At 34.4% G+C, this 20,171-nt stretch overlaps 1 protein-coding gene across 9 annotated transcripts in view; it reads left to right on the plus strand.

Moving 5' to 3' along the window:
- Positions 1 to 20,171, plus strand: part of LOC124983487 (ALX homeobox protein 1) — a 231,364-nt gene that overhangs the window by 20,102 nt on the left and 191,091 nt on the right. For 8 of the 9 annotated variants that reach the window (XM_047550800.1, XM_047550802.1, XM_047550803.1 and 5 more), the window contains exons 8-10: positions 1,501 to 3,123; positions 14,149 to 14,301; positions 15,508 to 15,658. In XM_047550800.1, the coding sequence (XP_047406756.1) occupies positions 1,501 to 3,123; positions 14,149 to 14,301; positions 15,508 to 15,658 (1,927 nt within the window). The remainder of the gene's footprint in view (positions 1 to 1,500; positions 3,124 to 14,148; positions 14,302 to 15,507; positions 15,659 to 20,171) is intronic. The other variant, XM_047550808.1, reaches the window with a different exon arrangement.

Below are 20,171 nucleotides of genomic sequence, written 5' to 3' on the forward strand. Positions count from 1 at the left end.
TTGTCAAAATATTTTTGAATGGTTAATTTCACAGTCTTTGCAGTTAAAAATTTATTTATTGATTTTGCATTCAAAACTGAATGATTAATTTATTGCTATTTACTTTCAATGATTTAAGGATGTAGCTCTTTGCATATTTATTTTTGCCAGTTGTAAATTTGATGGCTATTCCTTACGTTCTTTTGAAGCTTTAGGATTTTCACTTTATATATTCATCTGCACGTACGTGCTAGTTTTCTATTACGTGTCAGGCACTTCTCTAAGTGCTGGCAATATAATAGTGAATAAAACAGAACATGATATCTGCTTAAATGGAGCTCTTATTCCTTTGGGTACTGAAATATTACTACCACATATCTAAATTTGCTGCATGTTTGTTGTGTGTGAGAGTTAAATAAACTCAGCTCTTTGCCCTATGGCATTTTTTTTTAAAGAAATATATTTTTCTATTGTTTTCTTCCCTCCTTTTTTTTTTTTTTTCCCACTGCCTTATTATTCTGAAACTACTTTTGGTTAGCTCCTTCTGTGTGTTTTTTTTTTTTTTTTTCTTCTCTCCTATCTGGCATTTATTTCATGTCTTTGTTGAAAATACTTAATTCTGAAGTTTGTCATTAGGTAATCAGACATTCTGCCATTCTACTTTCTGCCATTCTACTTGGATTTTTTTTTTGTTCGAGTTAGTCCTATTTTTTATTTGAACACTTGCATTTTGTGTTTCCAGAGGTGTTTTTAATTACTCTTTCTGAAAAGTCATCTACATTTAAGGTTTTATCTAGGTTAATGGTTTTCTTTACTCAGAAATTGGTTCTTTCTGTTTAAATGCATTTCTCACATCCTTGTTAGTTTCCCTTAAATATTTGATGAATGTTGTTGACTGGTTTGCTTTTGTTTTAGGTTTCTAATGATAATGATATTTTCTTTCCTAACTCCAAATTATCTCATTTTACGTATTTATCAACTTTATTAAGAGTTGAGAAGGGATGAAATGTGTGAATAGGTTGATTCTTCATATTGCTTACATACATGGGCTGCTTGGTCTTCTTAGTATCCTAAGTCTCAGTGAGAATTCTATGCTGCGTAGTCCAGTGTTAGCGCTCCATCTCCTTTATCAGATTTCCCATCTCAGAATGTTTGAATTCCTTTTCACGTACATGAATTTTGACTTGTGTTTTCTCTTTCTTTTTCCTGTGTCATTCTGATTTCATATGCTTTCTACCTCAAAGAATTCCTCAATTTATCTAGGTGGCTTAGTAGCTTTATAATTTAGGTGATTTGTTAGCCTCATAATTTTAGAGTATCAACTTACCAATATGACCCAGTCTTTTAAATATTTAAAAATTAATACCATTTGAATAAATTACTTTATTCCCTCTAAGTGAATATTACAGCAACTTCATTATGACTTTGGTTTTTGTATTTGTTTTTAATCTACAATTTTAAATGATATTTGAATAAAATTATACATTTAGTTTATGCTCTTACTATATTACTTTATTTTAGGCATTTATGAAAAACTTGCATGTACAAATGGAAGAGGAAAGAACAAGGTTTAAAGATCTTCAGGAAAAAGAAAAAATGCGTTTGTTAAAACTGCAGCATAATGCAGCTGTAAAAATTCAAGCTAAATTTAAAGCATTCATAATCTATCAAAAATATGGCCCAATATTAAGAGATCAAATAGAAAGAAAACAAAGGAAAGCAAAGGAGTTGAAAGAAAAGGAAGCAAATATACGACAGAAGGAGGAAGAAAAACGGAAAAAATTAGAGGAAGAACAAAAGATAGAAGAAGAGATAAAAAAACAGAAGCAAGAGGAAAGGAAAAGGAGAGAAATAGCATATGAAGAAAAAAAGACCATCCTGAGACAAGAAAGAGAGGAGCTAAGAAACAAGGAAAAATTAAAATTAATAAAAGATGCAAACCAACAGCTAATAATAAATTTCACATTAAAGAAGGGAGAACATAATGCCAAACATTTAACTGTTGAAGATAAGTCAAAGAATAAGGGTGAGATAGCCAAAGAATTAGTGGATGAAAATTCAAAGAAGCAGGAAGATGTTCCTCTTTGGCTAGTTAAGAAATCAAATAAGAGTGAAAATGTAGGTAGTCAGTTTGTCTTGAAAGAACCAACACAAGTACAGTTGAAATCAAACCAAGCAATTTTGCCAGAATTAAAAACAGAAGAAAAAAGTGAAAGCCTAGCAAAAAACCAATGTTCTGAAAAATTGATTAAGCAAGAAATAAAATATGAAAATATGTACAAAAGAACTGAATTAGAAATCTTAGATCTGAAAGAAAATGTGACGAAACAGCTTCAGCAAGAATTAAACTCACAAACACAAAACCAGGAAAGTGTGGAACATGCCATAAAGGAGAATGAGGGGAAAAAAGTCCAAATAATAATAACAGAACATAATCAAGAAATGAATGAGGTGAAGAATGAGGAAGCACAGAAAATAATCAAATATAATGAACAGAAAATGATACAGAAAGTAGAAAAAGGAGAGATATCACAAGAGAATGGATCATATGAAGAGAACACTTCAATTATGTCAATAAAACAAGAACTACTACCATTAAAATTAGAAAATTCTGAAGCTATGGGGGAATATCTGATACTACAAGAAAAAGAAATTAATTTAAAACCCAAAGAAATTGAGGAAAACTCAAAAGACAATGCTCTAAATAGTGATGTTATTTTCTTCAACACCACTGATGCCATGGTAAATATAGAAGGCAAAATAAATAAGCAAGATTGCTTTGTTGATAGACTTGCTGTTTGTGAAGATTTCAGTGGCTGTAATACGAAAAGTTCTTGGATTGCTAAAGAAGAAAACTCTCTTATATCTGAGATTAAAGAAATCCCAGAAAGATGCCATGAAAATAGGACTGAATGTGAAGAGATCACAACCTGTCCCACACCAGAGTCAACACTTCTATCTTCTATTGAGGAGAAGAGACAAGCTTGGTTAAAATCATTTAAACCTTGGTTTGAAATTTTCAGGCAAAATCAACAAAAGAAAATTGTTAAAAGAAAGAGACCTTTGAAATGCCCAGCCAATACGATGCCTCCTCTGAGTACATTAGAAATTCTTCAGTGTGGCCCTTGGAATACGCTACAGCAGGTATTTTTAATTTTGTAATGCTTTTAAATATTTAACTCAATTCTCTAAAGTGGAACTTGACATTTTAATAGAATAAAATTTTGTATATAAGAAATCTGTCTCTTAATAGACTTTAGTAATGAAATATTGCCCCGTTTGAGAGGGGATTTATTTTTAAAATTTCATCTTTTTCAGGGCACTGTTTCCCTGAGAACTATATAGAGCTTTCATTTTCAGTTTCAATATTTTTGAGCTTACATGCAAGGGCCGTATAGCCATTATTAAGGCTCTAAGGGTGAAAGCATCTGAAAATTTAGAGCTGGAATTAGGGTAGGAAATTCCTAATTTGATACAAAGGCATTTGCTTTCCATCTGGGCTATCACACCACCTAGTGGCTTCTTTCAGAATGTAGTGAATTTCTCTATATGAGACCACTGCTGTGTAAGAGTTTACATGATAGAAGACTCTAGAGTTCCTATACAGAAACATAATTATTTTGTCCTGTGTTGTATGTTGTATAAATATGGTACATATATGCCTCAAACTTAAAACAGTTGTCATCAAATGCTACTTATTTTCAGTGGTTATGGATATCATAGTTCCAACCAAGATTAAGACATAGAAACTAATGAATGTGTAAGAAAAACAGGAAGGAATATTTTAAATAGTGCAATACTAGAAAGGATTTATGAATAAAATATACATAATTTTGTTAAGCCTTGAGAGTCAAATGTATTCATTTAGTTTCTTTATACCAATAGATACCAGCAAAATGAACATTTATATTAATACATTATTTTATTCATTAACTCAGCAAATGTTCATTTATTTAACTGTCCAATATGATTGGTTAATATTTATTGGTTGATTTAAGGGATAAAAGCAGAAAACCTAATGTTGCATATGGAGCTTAGAAAAATACATCATTACAGATCTTGAAAATTTCTGCAAATAAGATTTTGGGGTCTTCTTGATAAAATAGGGGAGTTTCAGAGGGACAGCTGAGCCATGAAAAAAACAATATAAGGAACAAGAAGTAGATCATATATTTTGAAGTATTTTCCATTTCCTAGAAAATGTATTGCCAGATCTATCAGTTCTATAGAACTACATATAGAATATCCAATTGCTTGTTTTTTGTTTTCCTTGGGCTGTCTCTAGAATCATTCTTTGTGTACTTTCCCCAAGATGTTAATTTGTGGTTTCCATTATGATAACTTTAGTAATTATCTTACTTAAAGTAATTTTCCTTATGAATAGCTACTGGAGTTAGGCAATAGTGACAGCTTCATACCTAAAATGTACTAATTTCAAAAGTAAAATTGACATTAGAGAAATAGTAATGCTCTACCCTTTTATTGTAGATCTGTAATCAGTTCAGTAATAAGATCAATGAGGAAGTAAAAGATGTATGAACTTTTTTTCCTTTGCCTCCTGCCCATTCTCTGTTCTTTCCTTGGAACTCTTACCAACTTAGATAAAATGAAGATTAAGTCTACTTTACTTCTTAGAGCAAGGCCTGGAAAACTGTAATGTATTTAGATCATCTGAGAATTTGTGAACAGTTGATTCTGATCTGATGGATCTAGTGATTAACAGACCAATGTTTTCAGTGTCATTGAGGGATAAAGTCACTGTTTCATGAACTAATTTGAGAAACAGTTCCTAAAAGACTTTGTAGTCTTCTCAGTACTACTCAAAGCTACTATTTTAAAGGTTTAATTTTTCTTTGATGCATCATCACATATATATTATAAAGATAAAAATGTACATGAATGTGTCATATAAATGGTGAAGTATTATAAAATACCATCTTTTGTTTCCAGACAGTTCTTGTAATTCTCTTTGACAGATGGCTTATCTTAGGTCCTCATTCACTCTGCCACTGACCCATCACTGACTTACTTTAACTTTCTAATCTCTTAGCTTCATGTCTTGTCCTTTTCCTGATCACCACTTCCATCTTTGGAATGTCTTTCTGGAGAGAACCTTTAAAGGAGAAAAGTTTACTCTTGTGGAATTTCACCCAGTAATGAATTCATTTTGCTTATATTAATCTCTTACTTTGAAACTTTAGGACTTGAATGAGGTCTTCATTTGTTGTACATTTCTTTATTTGTTTCTGGGAAAATATTGGTTTTCACTACCTGATTTTGGGTACATAGGTGGGAGGATGAAAATATAGATAGATAAAAGAATCCAACTTAATGTTAATCTTATTTCTACATTACTGTTAGCTTCAAAGTTTAGAATAGATTATTTTAATAGGAAATTAATGTAAAAATTATTTGAATAAATTTATCAAAGTTTTAATAAGCTCTGTATTAAGATCTTGTTTCTAATTTTATATCTGCTATTTACTGGCATCAAACTTTGTGCAAGAATATTGACCTTTCTGAGCCTCAGTTTTGTCTTTCATAAACTTGAAAAACAATGTCTATTATATAGTTTTAACACACTATATGCAAAGAACATGACCTAGGGCTTATTATATATATATGTGTGCATTTGTATACATACATACATGTGTGTATATATACATACATTAATGTACATATATGATTGTCACTTGTGAAATGTGGGTATCAAACATCTGATGAGAAAGGAAAATGGATTTTTGAGACCTGCTTGATACCTGTTTCATTCAAGAAGTTACAGATGATCCAAGATGGTGGACTAGAGGGTGACTGCATCTCCAGTCGCTCCAGAACCCAGGATTCAAGAAGGGGAGGCATTGAGAGACTCGGACTAAAATAGGGCCATGGGTGAGGCTCCCCCACTGGGTAAAGCTCAGCCTGGGCAACAGGCCCAGATAGAGGTGGCTTATCGGAGCAGGGCAGGGCAGCTAGAGTCTTCCCCAGGTGCCCCTGTGCACTCCGGCGGTGGGCCCCTCCCACACGGCCAGCTTCTCCAGCCTCTCGGAGCAGGCCCCCCAGTGAGAGCCTTTCTGATCAGAACCAGCTCCAAATCCCGGAGCCAGCGCGGCGTGCTCTGGCCCGCAAGCGGCTTCAGGGACCAGGACAGGGGAGCCAGGGACTTCCCCAAGAAGCCCGGCCCCCTCCGGCGAGAGGTGCCTTTCAAGGCTAGCTTCTCAGAGCAGACCGCCCAGTGAGAGCCTTTCTACACAGAGCCAGTCACAAGTCCCCGAGCCAATGGAGAGTTGACCCGCAAGCAGCCTCAGGGATCAGGGAAGGAGAACCAGAGAGTTCTCCAGGCGGCCCTGCCCCCTCCGGCCGCAGGCTCTTTCCACGGGGCGATCCAAGATGGCAGACTAGAGGGTGACTGCATCTCCAGTCGCTCCAGAACCCAGGATTCAAGAAGTGGAGGCATTGAGAGACTCGACTAAAATAGAGACATGGGTGAGTTTCCCCCACTGGGTAAAGCTCGGCCTGGGCAACAGGTCCGGATAGAGGTGGCTTATCGGACCAGGACAGGGCAGCTAGAGTCTTCCCCAGGCAGCCCTGTGCACTCCGTTGGTGGGCCCCTCCCACACGGCCAGCTTCTCCAGCATCTCGCAGCTGGCCCCCCCAGTGAGCCTTTCTGATCAGAACCAGCTCCAAATCCCAGAGCCAGCGGGGCGTGCTCTGGCCCGCAAGCGGCTTTAGGACCAGGACAGGGGAGCCAGGGACTTCCCCAAGAAGCCCGGCCCCTTCCGACTGAAGGCTGGGAGGTGACACACTGGAAATCTATAGGGACACTATAAGCCAATAGAGGAAATCTGCAATATCTCAGGGTCCCACTGATATCTGACCAATATGAGAAAACAAGGGAAGAAAATGTCCCAAACAAACCTAGATACTATATCAATAAAACACAATGACAGCACAGCAGAAGAAACGTCAGAGGAAGTTCAGAGTGTACATAATTAAAACGATGAGGGAAGCAACTGAGGAGATGAAAAAGCAAATGCAGGCATTGAAGGAGGAGATGAAAGAGCAAATGCAGGCATTAAATGATCACACCAATCAACAGTTAAAAGACCAAATACGGGAAGCAAGAGATCATTTCAATAAAGAATTAGAGATACTGAAAAAAAAAAAAACAGAAATCCTTGAAATGAAGGAAACAATAAACCAAGTTAAAAAATCCATAGAAAGCATAACCAATAGGATAGAACACCTGGAAGACAGAACCTCAGACATTGAAAACAAAATATTTAATCTTGAAAACAAAGTTGGCCAAACAGAGAAGACCATAAGAAATCATGAAGAGACTCTACAAGAATTATGGGATATCATGAAAGGGCCAAATTTAAGAATTACTGGGATTGAGGAAGGCTTAGAGAAACAAACCAAAGGAATGAACAATCTATTCAATAAAATAATATCAGAAAAGTTCCCAAATCTGAAGAACGAAATGAAAACCAAGTACAAGAGGCTTATAGGACTCCAAATATACAATTACAACAAACCCACACCAAGGCACATTACTATGAAAATACCTAACATACAAAATAAAGACAGAATTTTAAAGAGAAAATAATCAAATTACATTCAGGGGGAAACCAATAAGAATGTCAGCAGATTTTTCAATCCAGACCCTAAAAGCTAGAAGGGCCTGGAACAACATTTACCAAGCCCTGAAAGAAAATGGATGCCAACCAAGAATCTTATACACAGCAAAACTTACATTCAGATTTGATGACGAAATACAATCCTTCCATGATAAACAAAAGCTAAAGGAATTTACAAAAAGAAAGCCGGCATTACAGAACATTCTCAGCAAAATATTCCATGAGGAAGAGATGAAAAACAATGATGCAAATCAGCAACGGGAGGAACTAGCCTAAAGGAATAGCCAAATAAAGGAGAAACCAAGTCATGTCAAAAAACAAAAGTGAGCCAAATGACTGGGAATACAAATCATATCACAATAATAACCCTGAATGTTAATGGCCTGAACTCATCAATCAAAAGACATAGACTGGCAGATTGGATTAAAAAGAAAAATCCAACAACATGCTGCCTGCAAGAGACTCATCTCATAGAAAGAGATACCCACAGACAAAAGGTGAAAGGATGGGAAAAAACATACCATGCACACGGACACAGCAAAAAAGCTGGAGTATCCATCCTCATTTCAGATAATGTGGACTTCAAGCCAAAACTAGTCAGACGGGATAAAGAAGGACATTATATGCTGCTTAAGGGAAGCATAAATCAGCAAGACATAACAATCATAAATATCTATGCCCTGAACATTGGATCATCCACGTACGTCAAACAAATCCTTCTCAATTCCAGAAATCAAATAGACCACAACACAATAATACTAGGTGATTTTAACACACCTCTCTCACCACTAGATAGATCGTCCAAACAAAAATTGAATAAAGAAACCATAGATCTCAGTAACACAATCAACAATTTAGACTTAACCGACATATATAGAATATACCATCCAACAAAGAACGAATACACTTTCTCCTCAGCAGCACATGGATCCTTCTCTAAAATAGACCATATTTTATGCCACAAAGCTACTGTTAGCAAATACAAGAAGATAGAGATACTACCTTGTACTCTATCAGATGATAATGGATTGAAATTAGAAATAAATGACAGAATAAAAAACAGAAACTTCTCCAATACCTGAAGATTAAATAATACACTATTATATGATGAATGGATAACATAAGACATCAGGGGGAAATAAAAAAATTCTTAGAAGTAAACAAGAACAAAGACACATCATATCAAAATCTCTGTGACACTATGAGAGCAGTACTTAGAGGAAGATTTATTTCATGGGGCACATTCAACAAAAGAAGTAGAAATCAACAAATAAACAACTTAACACTACAGCTCAAAGCCCTAGAAAAAGAAGAGCAGACCAACACCAAAAGTAGTAGAAGACAGGAAATACTTAAAATCAGAGCCCAAATCAACAAAATTGAAACAAAAGAAACAATCAGAAAAATTAACAAAATAAATAGTTGGTTCTTTGAAAAAATAAACAAAATTGATAAACCCTTAGCTACACTAACAAAGAGAAAGAGGGAGAAAACTCAAATTACTAAAATTCGGAATGAACAAGGAAATATCACAACAGACATGACTGAAATACAAAACATAATTAGAAGCTATTTTGAAAATCTATAGTCCAACAAAACAGAAAACCTCAAAGACATCAACAAGTTTCTAGACACATATGAATTACCTAAACTGAACGAGGAGGACATCCACAACTTAAATAAATCAATTTCAAGCAATGAAATAGAAGAGGTCATCAAAACACTACCAACAAAGAAAAGTCTGGGACCAGATGGGTTCTCAGCCGAGTTCTATAAAACCTTTAAAGAAGAGCTCATTCCAATACTCCTCAAAGTATTCCATGAAAGAGAAGAGGAGGGAACCCTCCCAAACTCATTCTATGAAGCCAACATCACCCTGATACCTAAACCAGACAGAGACACATTGAGGAAAGAAAATTTCAGACCAATATCCTTAATGAACACGACGCAAAAATTCTCAACAAAATTTTAGCAAATTGCATAAAAAACCATGTTAAAAAGATAGTGCACCTCGATCAAGTGGGTTATATCCCAGGGATGCAAGGTTGGTTCAACATCCGGAAATCAATAAATGTCATTCACCATATCAACAGACTTAAAGTTAAGAATCACATGATTATTTCAATAGATGCAGAAAAAGCATTTGATAAAATACAGCATTCCTTCATGCTCAAAACCCTAGAAAAAATTGGGGTAGCGAGAACATTCCTTAACATTATAAAGGCCATCTACGCTAAGCTCATGGCCAATATCATTTTAAGTGGTGAAAAACTGAAAGCATTCCCCCTAAAAACTGGAACAAGGCAGGGATGCCCTCTTTCCCCACTTCTATTCAACATGGTCCTTGAGACTCTAGCCAGAGCAATTAGACAATCCAAAGAAATTAAAGGGATATGAATTGGAAAAGAAGAACTCAAACTATCCCTGTTCGCTGATGACATGATTATATATTTAGAGGAACCTGGAAATTCCACCAGAAAACTTTTAGAACTCATAAGTGAATTCAGTAAAGTAGCAGGTTACAAGATCAATGCTCATAAATCCAATGCATTTTTATACATAAGTGATGAATCTTCAGAAAGAGAAATTAGGAAAACTACCCCATTCACAATAGCCTCGAAAAAAATAAAATACTTGGAATCAATCTAACAAAAGAGGTGAAAGACCTCTACAATGAGAACTACAGAACACTAAAGAAAGAAATTAAAGAAAACCTTAGAAGATGGAAAGATCTCCCATGTTCTTGGATAGGAAGAATTAATATTGTCAAAATGGCCATACTACCAAAAGTGCTATACAGATTCAATGCAATTCCAATTAAAATCCCAATGATGTACCTTGCAGAAATAGAGCAAGCAATTATGAAATTCATCTGGAAGAATAAAAAACCCAGAATAGCTAAAGCAATCCTCAGTAGAAAGAGTGAAGCAGTGGGCATCGCAATACCAGATCTTCAACTATACTACAAAGCAATAGTAACAAAAACGGCATGGTATTGGTACCAAAATAGATAGGTAGATCAATGGTACAGAATAGAGGACATGGACACAAACCCAAATAAATACAATTTTCTCATACTAGACAAATGGGCCAAAAATATGCAATGGAGAAAAGATAGCCTCTTCAACAAACGGTGCTGGGAAAACTGGAAAACCATATGGAACAGAATGAAATTAAACCCCTATCTCTCACCCTACACAAAACTCAACTCAAAATGGATCAAGGACCTCGGAATCAGACCAGAGACCCTGCATCTTATAGAAGAAAAAGTGGGTCCAAACCTTGAACTTGTTAACTTAGGATCAGACTTCCTTAACAGGACTCCCATAGCACAATTAATAAAAGCAAGTATCAACAACTGGGATAGATTCAAACTAAAAAGCTTTCTCTCAACAAAGGAAACTCTCAGTAATGTGAAGAGAGAGCCTACAGAGTGGGAGAATATCTTTGCCACTCATACTTCAGATAGAGCGCTAATTTCCAGAATCTATAAAGAACTCAAAAAACTCTACACCAAGAATACAAATAATTCAATCAACAAATGGGCTAAGGAAATGAACAGACACTTCACAGAAGAAGATGTACAAGCAATCAACAGATATATGAAAAAATGTTCAACATCTGTAGTAATAAGAGAAATGCAAATCAAAACTACCCTAAGATTTCATCTCACCCCAATTAGAATGGCGATTATCAAGAACACAAGCAACAATAGGTGTTGGAGAGGATGTGGGGAAAAAGGTACACTCATACATTGCTGGTGGGGTTGCAAATTAGTGCAGGCAATCTGGAAAGCAGTGTGGAGATTCCTCAGAAAGCTTGGAATGGAACCACCATTTGACCCAGCTATACCACTCCTTGGCCTATACCCAAAGGACTTGAAATCAGCATACTATAGAGATACAGCCACATCAATGTTCATTGCTGCTCAATTCACCATAGCCAGATTGTGGAACCAACCTAGATGCCCTTCAGTTGATGAATGGATAAAGAACCTGTGGCATATATATACAATGGAATATTACTCCGCAATGAAGAATGATAAAATTATGGCATTTTCAGGCAAATGGATGAAATTGGAGAATATCATGCTAAGTGAGATAAGCCAATCTGAAAAAACTAAAGGACAAATGATGTCGCTGATAAGCGGATGAGGACATATAATGGGGGGTGGGAGGGGTTAGCGTTAGGGTTAGAGTAAGGTTTAGGGTTAGGGATAAGGAGGATGGTAAGAATGGAGGAAAGAAGGACTGTATAGAGGGAAAAGAGGGGTGGGGGGGAAGGGAATAAAAATAATGAATCAAACATCATTGCCCTATGTAAATTTATGATTACACAAATGGTATGCCTTGACTCCACGTATAAATAGAGAAACAACATGTAACCCATTTGTTTACAATAAAAAAAAGAAGTTATAAAGTTGAAAATACTATACTATCTCTCTATAGTTCACTGATAATACACTAACATGTACCATCAGTACATATACTGATAAACCAAAAGGAAATGACTAAAGAACAATGATTAAGATTGCAAATGTTTTTATTTTTCCTAGTTTTTGAGTTTTAGCTATTTTTTTCTTTTGTTTTTGGCATTTTGCTACCAACAATAATCAGTTGTAAGTAACAGCCACCACAAAAAAGGGTACTGAGCTTAAGGAATTTTTATTACTTTATACTCACCATGAATGAAAACATTTTAACTGCTAGTTAACTTTTAGATCAATATATCTCAGTTATCTTATACAAGATAAATTGTAATGAACTGCTCCTGGCATGGCTCATAAATTACTTGAAGCGTTTTTCAAACTGTTTCATTTAAGCCACTAATCATACCTGAGACTCACTCTCTTTGTTGCTAATTTTTAAAACAATACCATTTTTCCCTGTTGAGTAGATCTGAGACTGGGCACTGACCAAATATCCTAGAAAAATATAAAAAGAGTCGTTGCTTTCATTGCTTTTGTACTTACAGCTTACTATAAATAACTGACTCTTTAGGTTGAACTCAAAAATAATTGAGAATGAAATCTCTAAAAAACAAACAACAGACATATAAATATATATATATATATATATATATATATGGTCATTTTGATTACAAAGAGCTGTTAAAGATTTGAAAAAATATAGTTGATTAAGTAGAAATTTTATTTGTGATCTTTAATTAAAATTAATAAAATGATTTATAGGTTCTGTATGTGGACCATTCTTTTTTGAGTCAGGGAACCTGAAATAAAAATCTTCAAGGAATTATATTTTCCTTTTAAAGGAGAGAAATAACATATGCTATGAATAGATTTAAGGTTTGCCACTAATTATGGGGCAGTTTGTTCATTTACTAATGTAAGAAACTTAGCTAATATCTTCTGTGCCCCAGTTTTTCAAGCTGATCATAGAATCATGGATGCATATAATTACTAATAGTGTATTGAACTTAATTTTTGGAGCACAAAGTCTTTTATCTATGTGATTATTATCATACACATATCAATAAATGATTAATGTAAAATTTATTTTTATATCATGTTTGGAAAATCTGGGGTGGGGTAGAGAATACATTGCTATATCATAAGGACTTTTTAAACTGTTAAATAGAAAGGAAGAATTATTATGAAACTCTTTCAACAATGGATGCCACTAATAAGAATAGTTGTTATTCCTGTGCAGTAATGAGATAACACTATAGAAATTGTCACATCATAAATAAGTAGAACTTAATTGTGTTGACAGAGAGCCACATGTTATTAAATAAGAAAGGATAATATAAATTATGATGTCAAGTAACAGTTGTTAATACATAATCATAATTGTCAAATTTTCTATTTTTAAGTGCTCACTTCATTTTCACTTTCTATTATTGAGCAAGTTTTCCAATTATAGAAGTTATATTTGTTTGCATACAGATTAACAGGCAATGCAGAGAAGTTATTGTCATGCAGAGGAATATTTTCTTTCTGAAAATTTATGAAAAATAACTTGCTTCAAAATTGCTGTAGATTATGAGTAGTCAAGATATTCCTAAAGTAATTTTGAAAGTAGAAACTCTACTAGAAATTTTAAATATATCAATTATTGCTTTTGCTACAAAGCAAAGAACAAACTAAATTCCTTCTTTATTTCCTTGAAAATATGACTCTCCAATTCACTTTACTATAGAAGGATCTCTAAGATACTATCAATCATACCTCATAGACTTTTATGTGATGTAATATGATGTTTGGAACAATAAAATTGACAAGAGTAGTTTGGGTTCAAAAATCAGGGATTGAACTAATAAACTATTATTTTGTTGCTTTTATATATTTTACTTTTGAACTTAAATTGGTCATGGATTATTGCATATTTCATCTTTCTAGGTGGGGAGCAAAAGTCACCAAATAGCTTAACACAAGTTGAGTTATTAATAAATGTGTTTCAACATACAGTAATTTTTTCTTATATGAATTTTCTAAACAATTTCACAACATTAACATAGCTTATATTGTGTAGTTAAATAATGTTACTCACCCCAGTTTTTTTGAATTTTCTAGGTTACAAACATTACATTTCAAGATTTGCCAGGTTGTAGTCTCTCCACATTAGCAGAGTGTACAAATCTTCAGTTTCTATCGCTTCGACGGTGTGGATTAACTTCTTTACAGAGCCTGAATAACTGCAAAAATCTTAAGTACATTGATGTACAGGTATGTCCTCTGTTTTAATAGTTATTTTATGATAAACTATAAAAATGGGTTTATGTTTATGTTTCAGAAGTAACTGTGAAGAAAAAATTTATTAAAATAACATGTTACAGGTCTAGAGAGATCTAAGGCCTCTGTTTGTGAGAATAAAAGAAAGATGATTAGGTAGTACATCCTGGAAATTACTTTCTTCTCTCTCTCTTTTTTTTTCAATCAGATGATACAGGATTTTTGTTTCTTCGTTCAATTTTTACTGCACAGCAAATGACCACCTTAGTAGCTTAAAACAACAGTCATCTTGTTTGCTTATCTATTGGTCATGAATTGAAAACCAGGCTTGGCTGGACATTTCTTCTACTTTATATTGTGTTGACTGGGACTCATGTAATTGTAGTCAGTTGGAATTTAGGTGGTGAATGTTTAGAATTCCTTCTCTGGTGCCTTAACAGGATATCTGGGAAGTTGGAAGCTCTCATGGTTATTTTGGGCTTCTTTTTAGAATGCCTAGATCTGCTTGCCTCATGCTGGTTAATGTTTTATTGTGTAAGCCATGTGTTCATGGGTGAGGAGAGCATATGAATCTGTGAATACTGGAGTTATCAAAGTGACTATCACATCTACCCTCTGGCTACTGTTGATTCACTTCCTTCCCACATGCAAAATACATTCATGTCCTGAAGGCCCCAGAGTCACATCAATCTATGTCGTGACCCAGACTTGAAGGCCAGGATCTTCTCATCTAAACCAGATCCAATTAGAGATGAAACTCTTCAGGTGCAGTTCCTTGGGTGTGCCCACTGAGGTGTAGTTCTTTCCTGAAAGATTTGCAAAATAAAATTAAAAGTTATCTCTCCACCTTCAAGCCCATACAAATGGTGAGACAGGGCTTAGTTGACTACAATATCCATTCCCATGCACATCAGCAGAAACAGGAATAATAAAATATTCAAGTTTGTTTAAAATATTTTATCATTTTGTCCTGTGTCTTTTCAACATTTAAAAAAGAATATTAATAAATTCAAATTATTTGATTATTTATTAGGATACTTAAAATTTTCATCTAGACAGTAAAATACTTTATATGATTATCATAGCAATTAGAAATTCACATATTCATTTAGAGTTTGTGTCTCATCCTCTTTTTGCAAGCTTGAAATATTTCATTAATAAGTTATTAAAACAATTTATTACATTTGTTCTTTCTTTTAGGAAAACCATATTGTGACTATCAACTGTGAAAATTTGGAAAATCTCTGTGTTGTTCTTCTTAATAAAAATCAACTGAGTTCCTTTCATGGTTTGGATGGCTGCATTAATATTCAGAATCTTGAACTTTCATATAATAAAATCACTCGAATTGGTGAGAACAATGGAATTTTAATATTTATTTAATATTTAAATATTTAGTCATCATAATTATATTTTGTTTTACTTAACTCTTTTTCAAGAATAGGCTACCATCAGCAATTTGCATGTTTTATTATGGTAATTTGCTTAATCTTATTTAATTTAGATTAGAAAAATAAAATTGTTTTTAATGTATATAAAAGGGATATATTCTATCTCTGGCAAATGAGTGACTAATCCCTTAAGTTAGTATATTCCCATCTCTGTTAATTTTCATGTGGGAACATTTCCTTTAGTAGTGATCTGAGCTCCACTAAGACATGTAAAACTCCAATTTGGTGCTATGATATTTTTATGAATCCTGTGCTTTCCCACTTCTCAGAAATTGTTATAACTATTTCCTGTTAAATGCTTTCATCACTACTCTCCTTGGCTGCACACATCTCTTGTACTGAACTTCCCTCTTTAGTTAAAACTGCTCATGACACATTAAAGAATTCATCTGATTGAATCTCCTTATATTTGAATCCCTCCATCACTTTATAATTCTTTATCTTTTCCCTCTTTACATCTTTATGTAATTCAACAACTAAAATGCCTTTTTAAATATAAGAACAGTACTTCTATTTTCTATAACTATTCCTTTTACTCCCATCTGGGACCTTAATTCATCAGTATCACCTGCATTATGTCAAATTATTTCTGTTGCCATGCCTTTCTCTCTTTTTGTTGTCAAGAGTTGTGGTGTTGTTCTCATCTCTTACCATTCAACTTCCCTTATCTACCCACTGAAATTTAACTTCAACTTACTTAAACGTTGTTTTCAGTGTAAAGATTCTAAAATAAAATAATATTCCATTCTATTTTTCATTACCGGGTTTAAAATCTTTTGTTAATTTTTATTATTTAATGACTTGGTATATTCTCAAGGGCCTTGGTAGGGACTTGATAATGGTTAATGAAGAATCAAAGATTGATGAAATGTCAGAACTTGATAAAAGTCTGACTTATTTTACTTAACATAATATTCTCCAGTTTAATTCATTTTCTGGCAGATATAATTTTGTTCTATATGGCTGAGTAAAATTCCATTGTATATGTATAACACTTTTTCTTTAGGCATTCATCTGTTGACAGGCACTTAAACTGGATCTATAACTCGGCTACTGTGATTACACTGTTGTAAACATGGGTCTGCATGTATTGTAGTATGCTGACTTGTTTCTTCTGGATAAATACTGAGGAGTGGTATAGCTGAGTCATATAGTGGTTACATTCTTAGTCTTTTGAAGAACCTCCATATTGATTTCCTTTCTAATTGTACTATTTATAGTCTCAAAAGAAGTATATAACTGTTCTCCCTGGTGCCCACGTTCTCTCCAGAACTTCCATTATTTGTATTTTTGATTAATGCAATTCTAACTGAATTGAGATGAAATCTCAGTGTAATTTTGATTTGCATTTCCCTGATTGCTAAAGATGTTGAACATTTTTTTCATGTATTTTTGGCCATTTGTATTTCTAAGAAATATTTTTTCAGTTCATCTGACCATTTATTGGCTGTATTTTTTATGTTAAGTTTTTCAAGTTCTTTATGTATTCTGAATATTAATCCTCTAACAGAAGAGTAGCTGACAAAAACTCTCCAATTTTGTAAGCTCTCTCTTCATACTCTTGTTTCTTTTGATGTGCAGAAGATTTTGAATTCGATGTCATCCTGCTTGGTAATTCTTGGTATTATTTACCTGAGCTTCAGAGTTCTTTGAGGAAGTTGTTGCCTATACCTGTATGTTGGAGTGTGGTCTCCTATGTTTCTTTCCAGCAGTTGCAAAATTTCTGGTCTAATTTGTAGACTTAGAATTGGATCCACTTAGAATTGTTTTTTGTGCAGGATGAGAGACAGGAATCTAGTTTCATTCTTCTACAGATGGATACATGTTCAACAGCACCATATCTTTAAAAGATTGCCTTTTCTCCATCATATTTTGGCAACTTTGTCAAGGATCAGATGACATTATGTAGGTTTGTCTCTGTGTCTTCTATTCTCTTCCATTGGTTTATGTGTCTGTTTATGTTGGTAGCACGCTGCTTTTATTATATTATAACTCTGTAGTTTAACTTGAAATCAGGTATTATGATGCCTCCAGCTTTGCTCTTTTTGCTTAGAATTGCTTTAGCTGTTCTGAGTCTTCTGTTCTTCCATATGAATTTTAGGATTTTTTTTCTAGTTCTGTGAAAAATGGCACTGGTATATTGATGGGGATTGAACTGAATCTGTAGATTGTTTTTGGTATTACAACCACTTAATTTAATATTAATTCTGCCTACCCATGAGCATGGGAGATCTTTCCATCTCCTAGTGGTTTTTATTTGCAATTTTTTTCTTCAGTGTTCTATAATTTTCTATGAAGAGGTATTTCACCTACTTGGTTAGATTTATTCCTAGATATTTGGGGTATTTTTTTTTGCCAATTTTTTTTATTATTGTAAACAAATGGGATACATGTTCTTTCTCTATTTGTACATGGAGTCAAGGCATACCATTTGTGTAATCATAAATTTACATAGGGCAATGTTGTTTGATTCATTCTGTTATTTTTTTCCCTTCCCCCCCCACTCTTTCCACCCCTCTTGTCCCTCTATACAGTCCTTCCTTCCTCCATTCTTACCACCCTCCTTATCCCTACCCCTAAACCAAACCCTAACCCTAATGCTAACTCCTCCCACCCCCCCATTATATGTCCTCATCCGCTTATCAGCGAGATCATTTGTCCTTTAGTTTTTTGAGATTGGCTTATCTCACTTAGCATGATATTCTCCAATTCCATACATTTGCCTGAAAATGCCATAATTTTATCATTCTTCATGGCGGAGTAATATTCCATTGTATATATATGCCACAGTTTCTTTATCCATTCATCAACTGAAGGGCATCTAGGTTGGTTCCACAATCTGGCTATGGTGAATTGAGCAGCAATGAACATTGATGTGGCTATATCTCTGTAGTATGCTGATTTTAAGTCCTTTGGGAATAGGCCAAGGAGTGGGATAGCTGAGTCAAATGGTGATTCCATTACAAGCTTTCTGAGGAATCTCCACACTGCTTTCCAGATTGGCTGCACTAATTTGCAACCCCACCAGAAATGTATGAGTGTACCTTTTTCCCCACATCCTCTCCAACACCTATTGTTGCTTGTGTTCTTGATAATCGCCATTCTAATTGGGGTAAGATGAAATCTTAGGGTAGTTTTGATTTGCATTTCTCTTATTACTAGAGATGTTGAACATTTTTTCATATATCTGTTGATTGCTTGTACATCTTCTTCTGTGAAGTGTCTGTTCATTTCCTTAGCCCATTTGTTGATTGGATTATTTGTATTCTTGGTGTAGAGTTTTTTGAGTTCTTTATAGATTCTGGAAATTAGCGCTCTATCTGAAGTATGAGTGGCAAAGATATTCTCCCACTCTGTAGGCTCTCTCTTCACATTACTGAGAGTTTCCTTTGCTGAGAGAAAGCTTTTTAGTTTGAATCTATCCCAGTTGTTGATACTTGCTTTTATTAATTGTGCTATGGGAGTCCTGTTAAGGAAGTCTGATCCTAAGTCAACAAGTTCAAGGTTTGGACCCACTTTTTTTTCTATAAGATGCAGGGTCTCTGGTCTGATTCCGAGGTCCTTGATCCATTTTGAGTTGAGTTTTATGTAGGGTGAGAGATAGGGGTTTAATTTCATTCTGTTGCATATGGTTTTCCAGTTTTCCCAGCACCGTTTGTTGAAGAGGCTATCTTTTCTCCATTGCATATTTTTGGCCCATTTGTCTAGTATGAGAAAATTGTATTTATTTGGGTTTGTGTCCATGTCCTCTATTCTGTACCATTGATCTACCTATCTATTTTGGTACCAATACCATGCCGTTTTTGTTACTATTGCTTTGTAGTATAGTTGAAGATCTGGTATTGCGATGCCCACTGCTTCACTCTTTCTACTGAGGATTGCTTTAGCTATTCTGGGTTTTTTATTCTTCCAGATGAATTTCATAATTGCTTGCTCTATTTCTGCAAGGTACATCATTGGGATTTTAATTGGAATTGCATTGAATCTGTATAGCACTTTTGGTAGTATGGCCATTTTGACAATATTAATTCTTCCTATCCAAGAACATGGGAGATCTTTCCATCTTCTAAGGTTTTCTTTAATTTCTTTCTTTAGTGTTCTGTAGTTCTCATTGTAGAGGTCTTTCACCTCTTTTGTTAGATTGATTCCAAGTATTTTATTTTTTTCGAGGCTATTGTGAATGGGGTAGTTTTCCTAATTTCTCTTTCTGAAGATTCATCACTTATGTATAAAAATGCATTGGATTTATGAGCATTGATCTTGTAACCTGCTACTTTACTGAATTCACTTATGAGTTCTAAAAGTTTTCTGGTGGAATTTCCAGGTTCCTCTAAATATATAATCATGTCATCAGCGAACAGGGATAGTTTGAGTTCTTCTTTTACAATTCGTATCCCTTTAATTTCTTTGGTT

Source organism: Sciurus carolinensis, chromosome 4 (genome assembly GCF_902686445.1).
Source record: "Sciurus carolinensis chromosome 4, mSciCar1.2, whole genome shotgun sequence".
Lineage (NCBI taxonomy): Eukaryota > Metazoa > Chordata > Mammalia > Rodentia > Sciuridae > Sciurus > Sciurus carolinensis.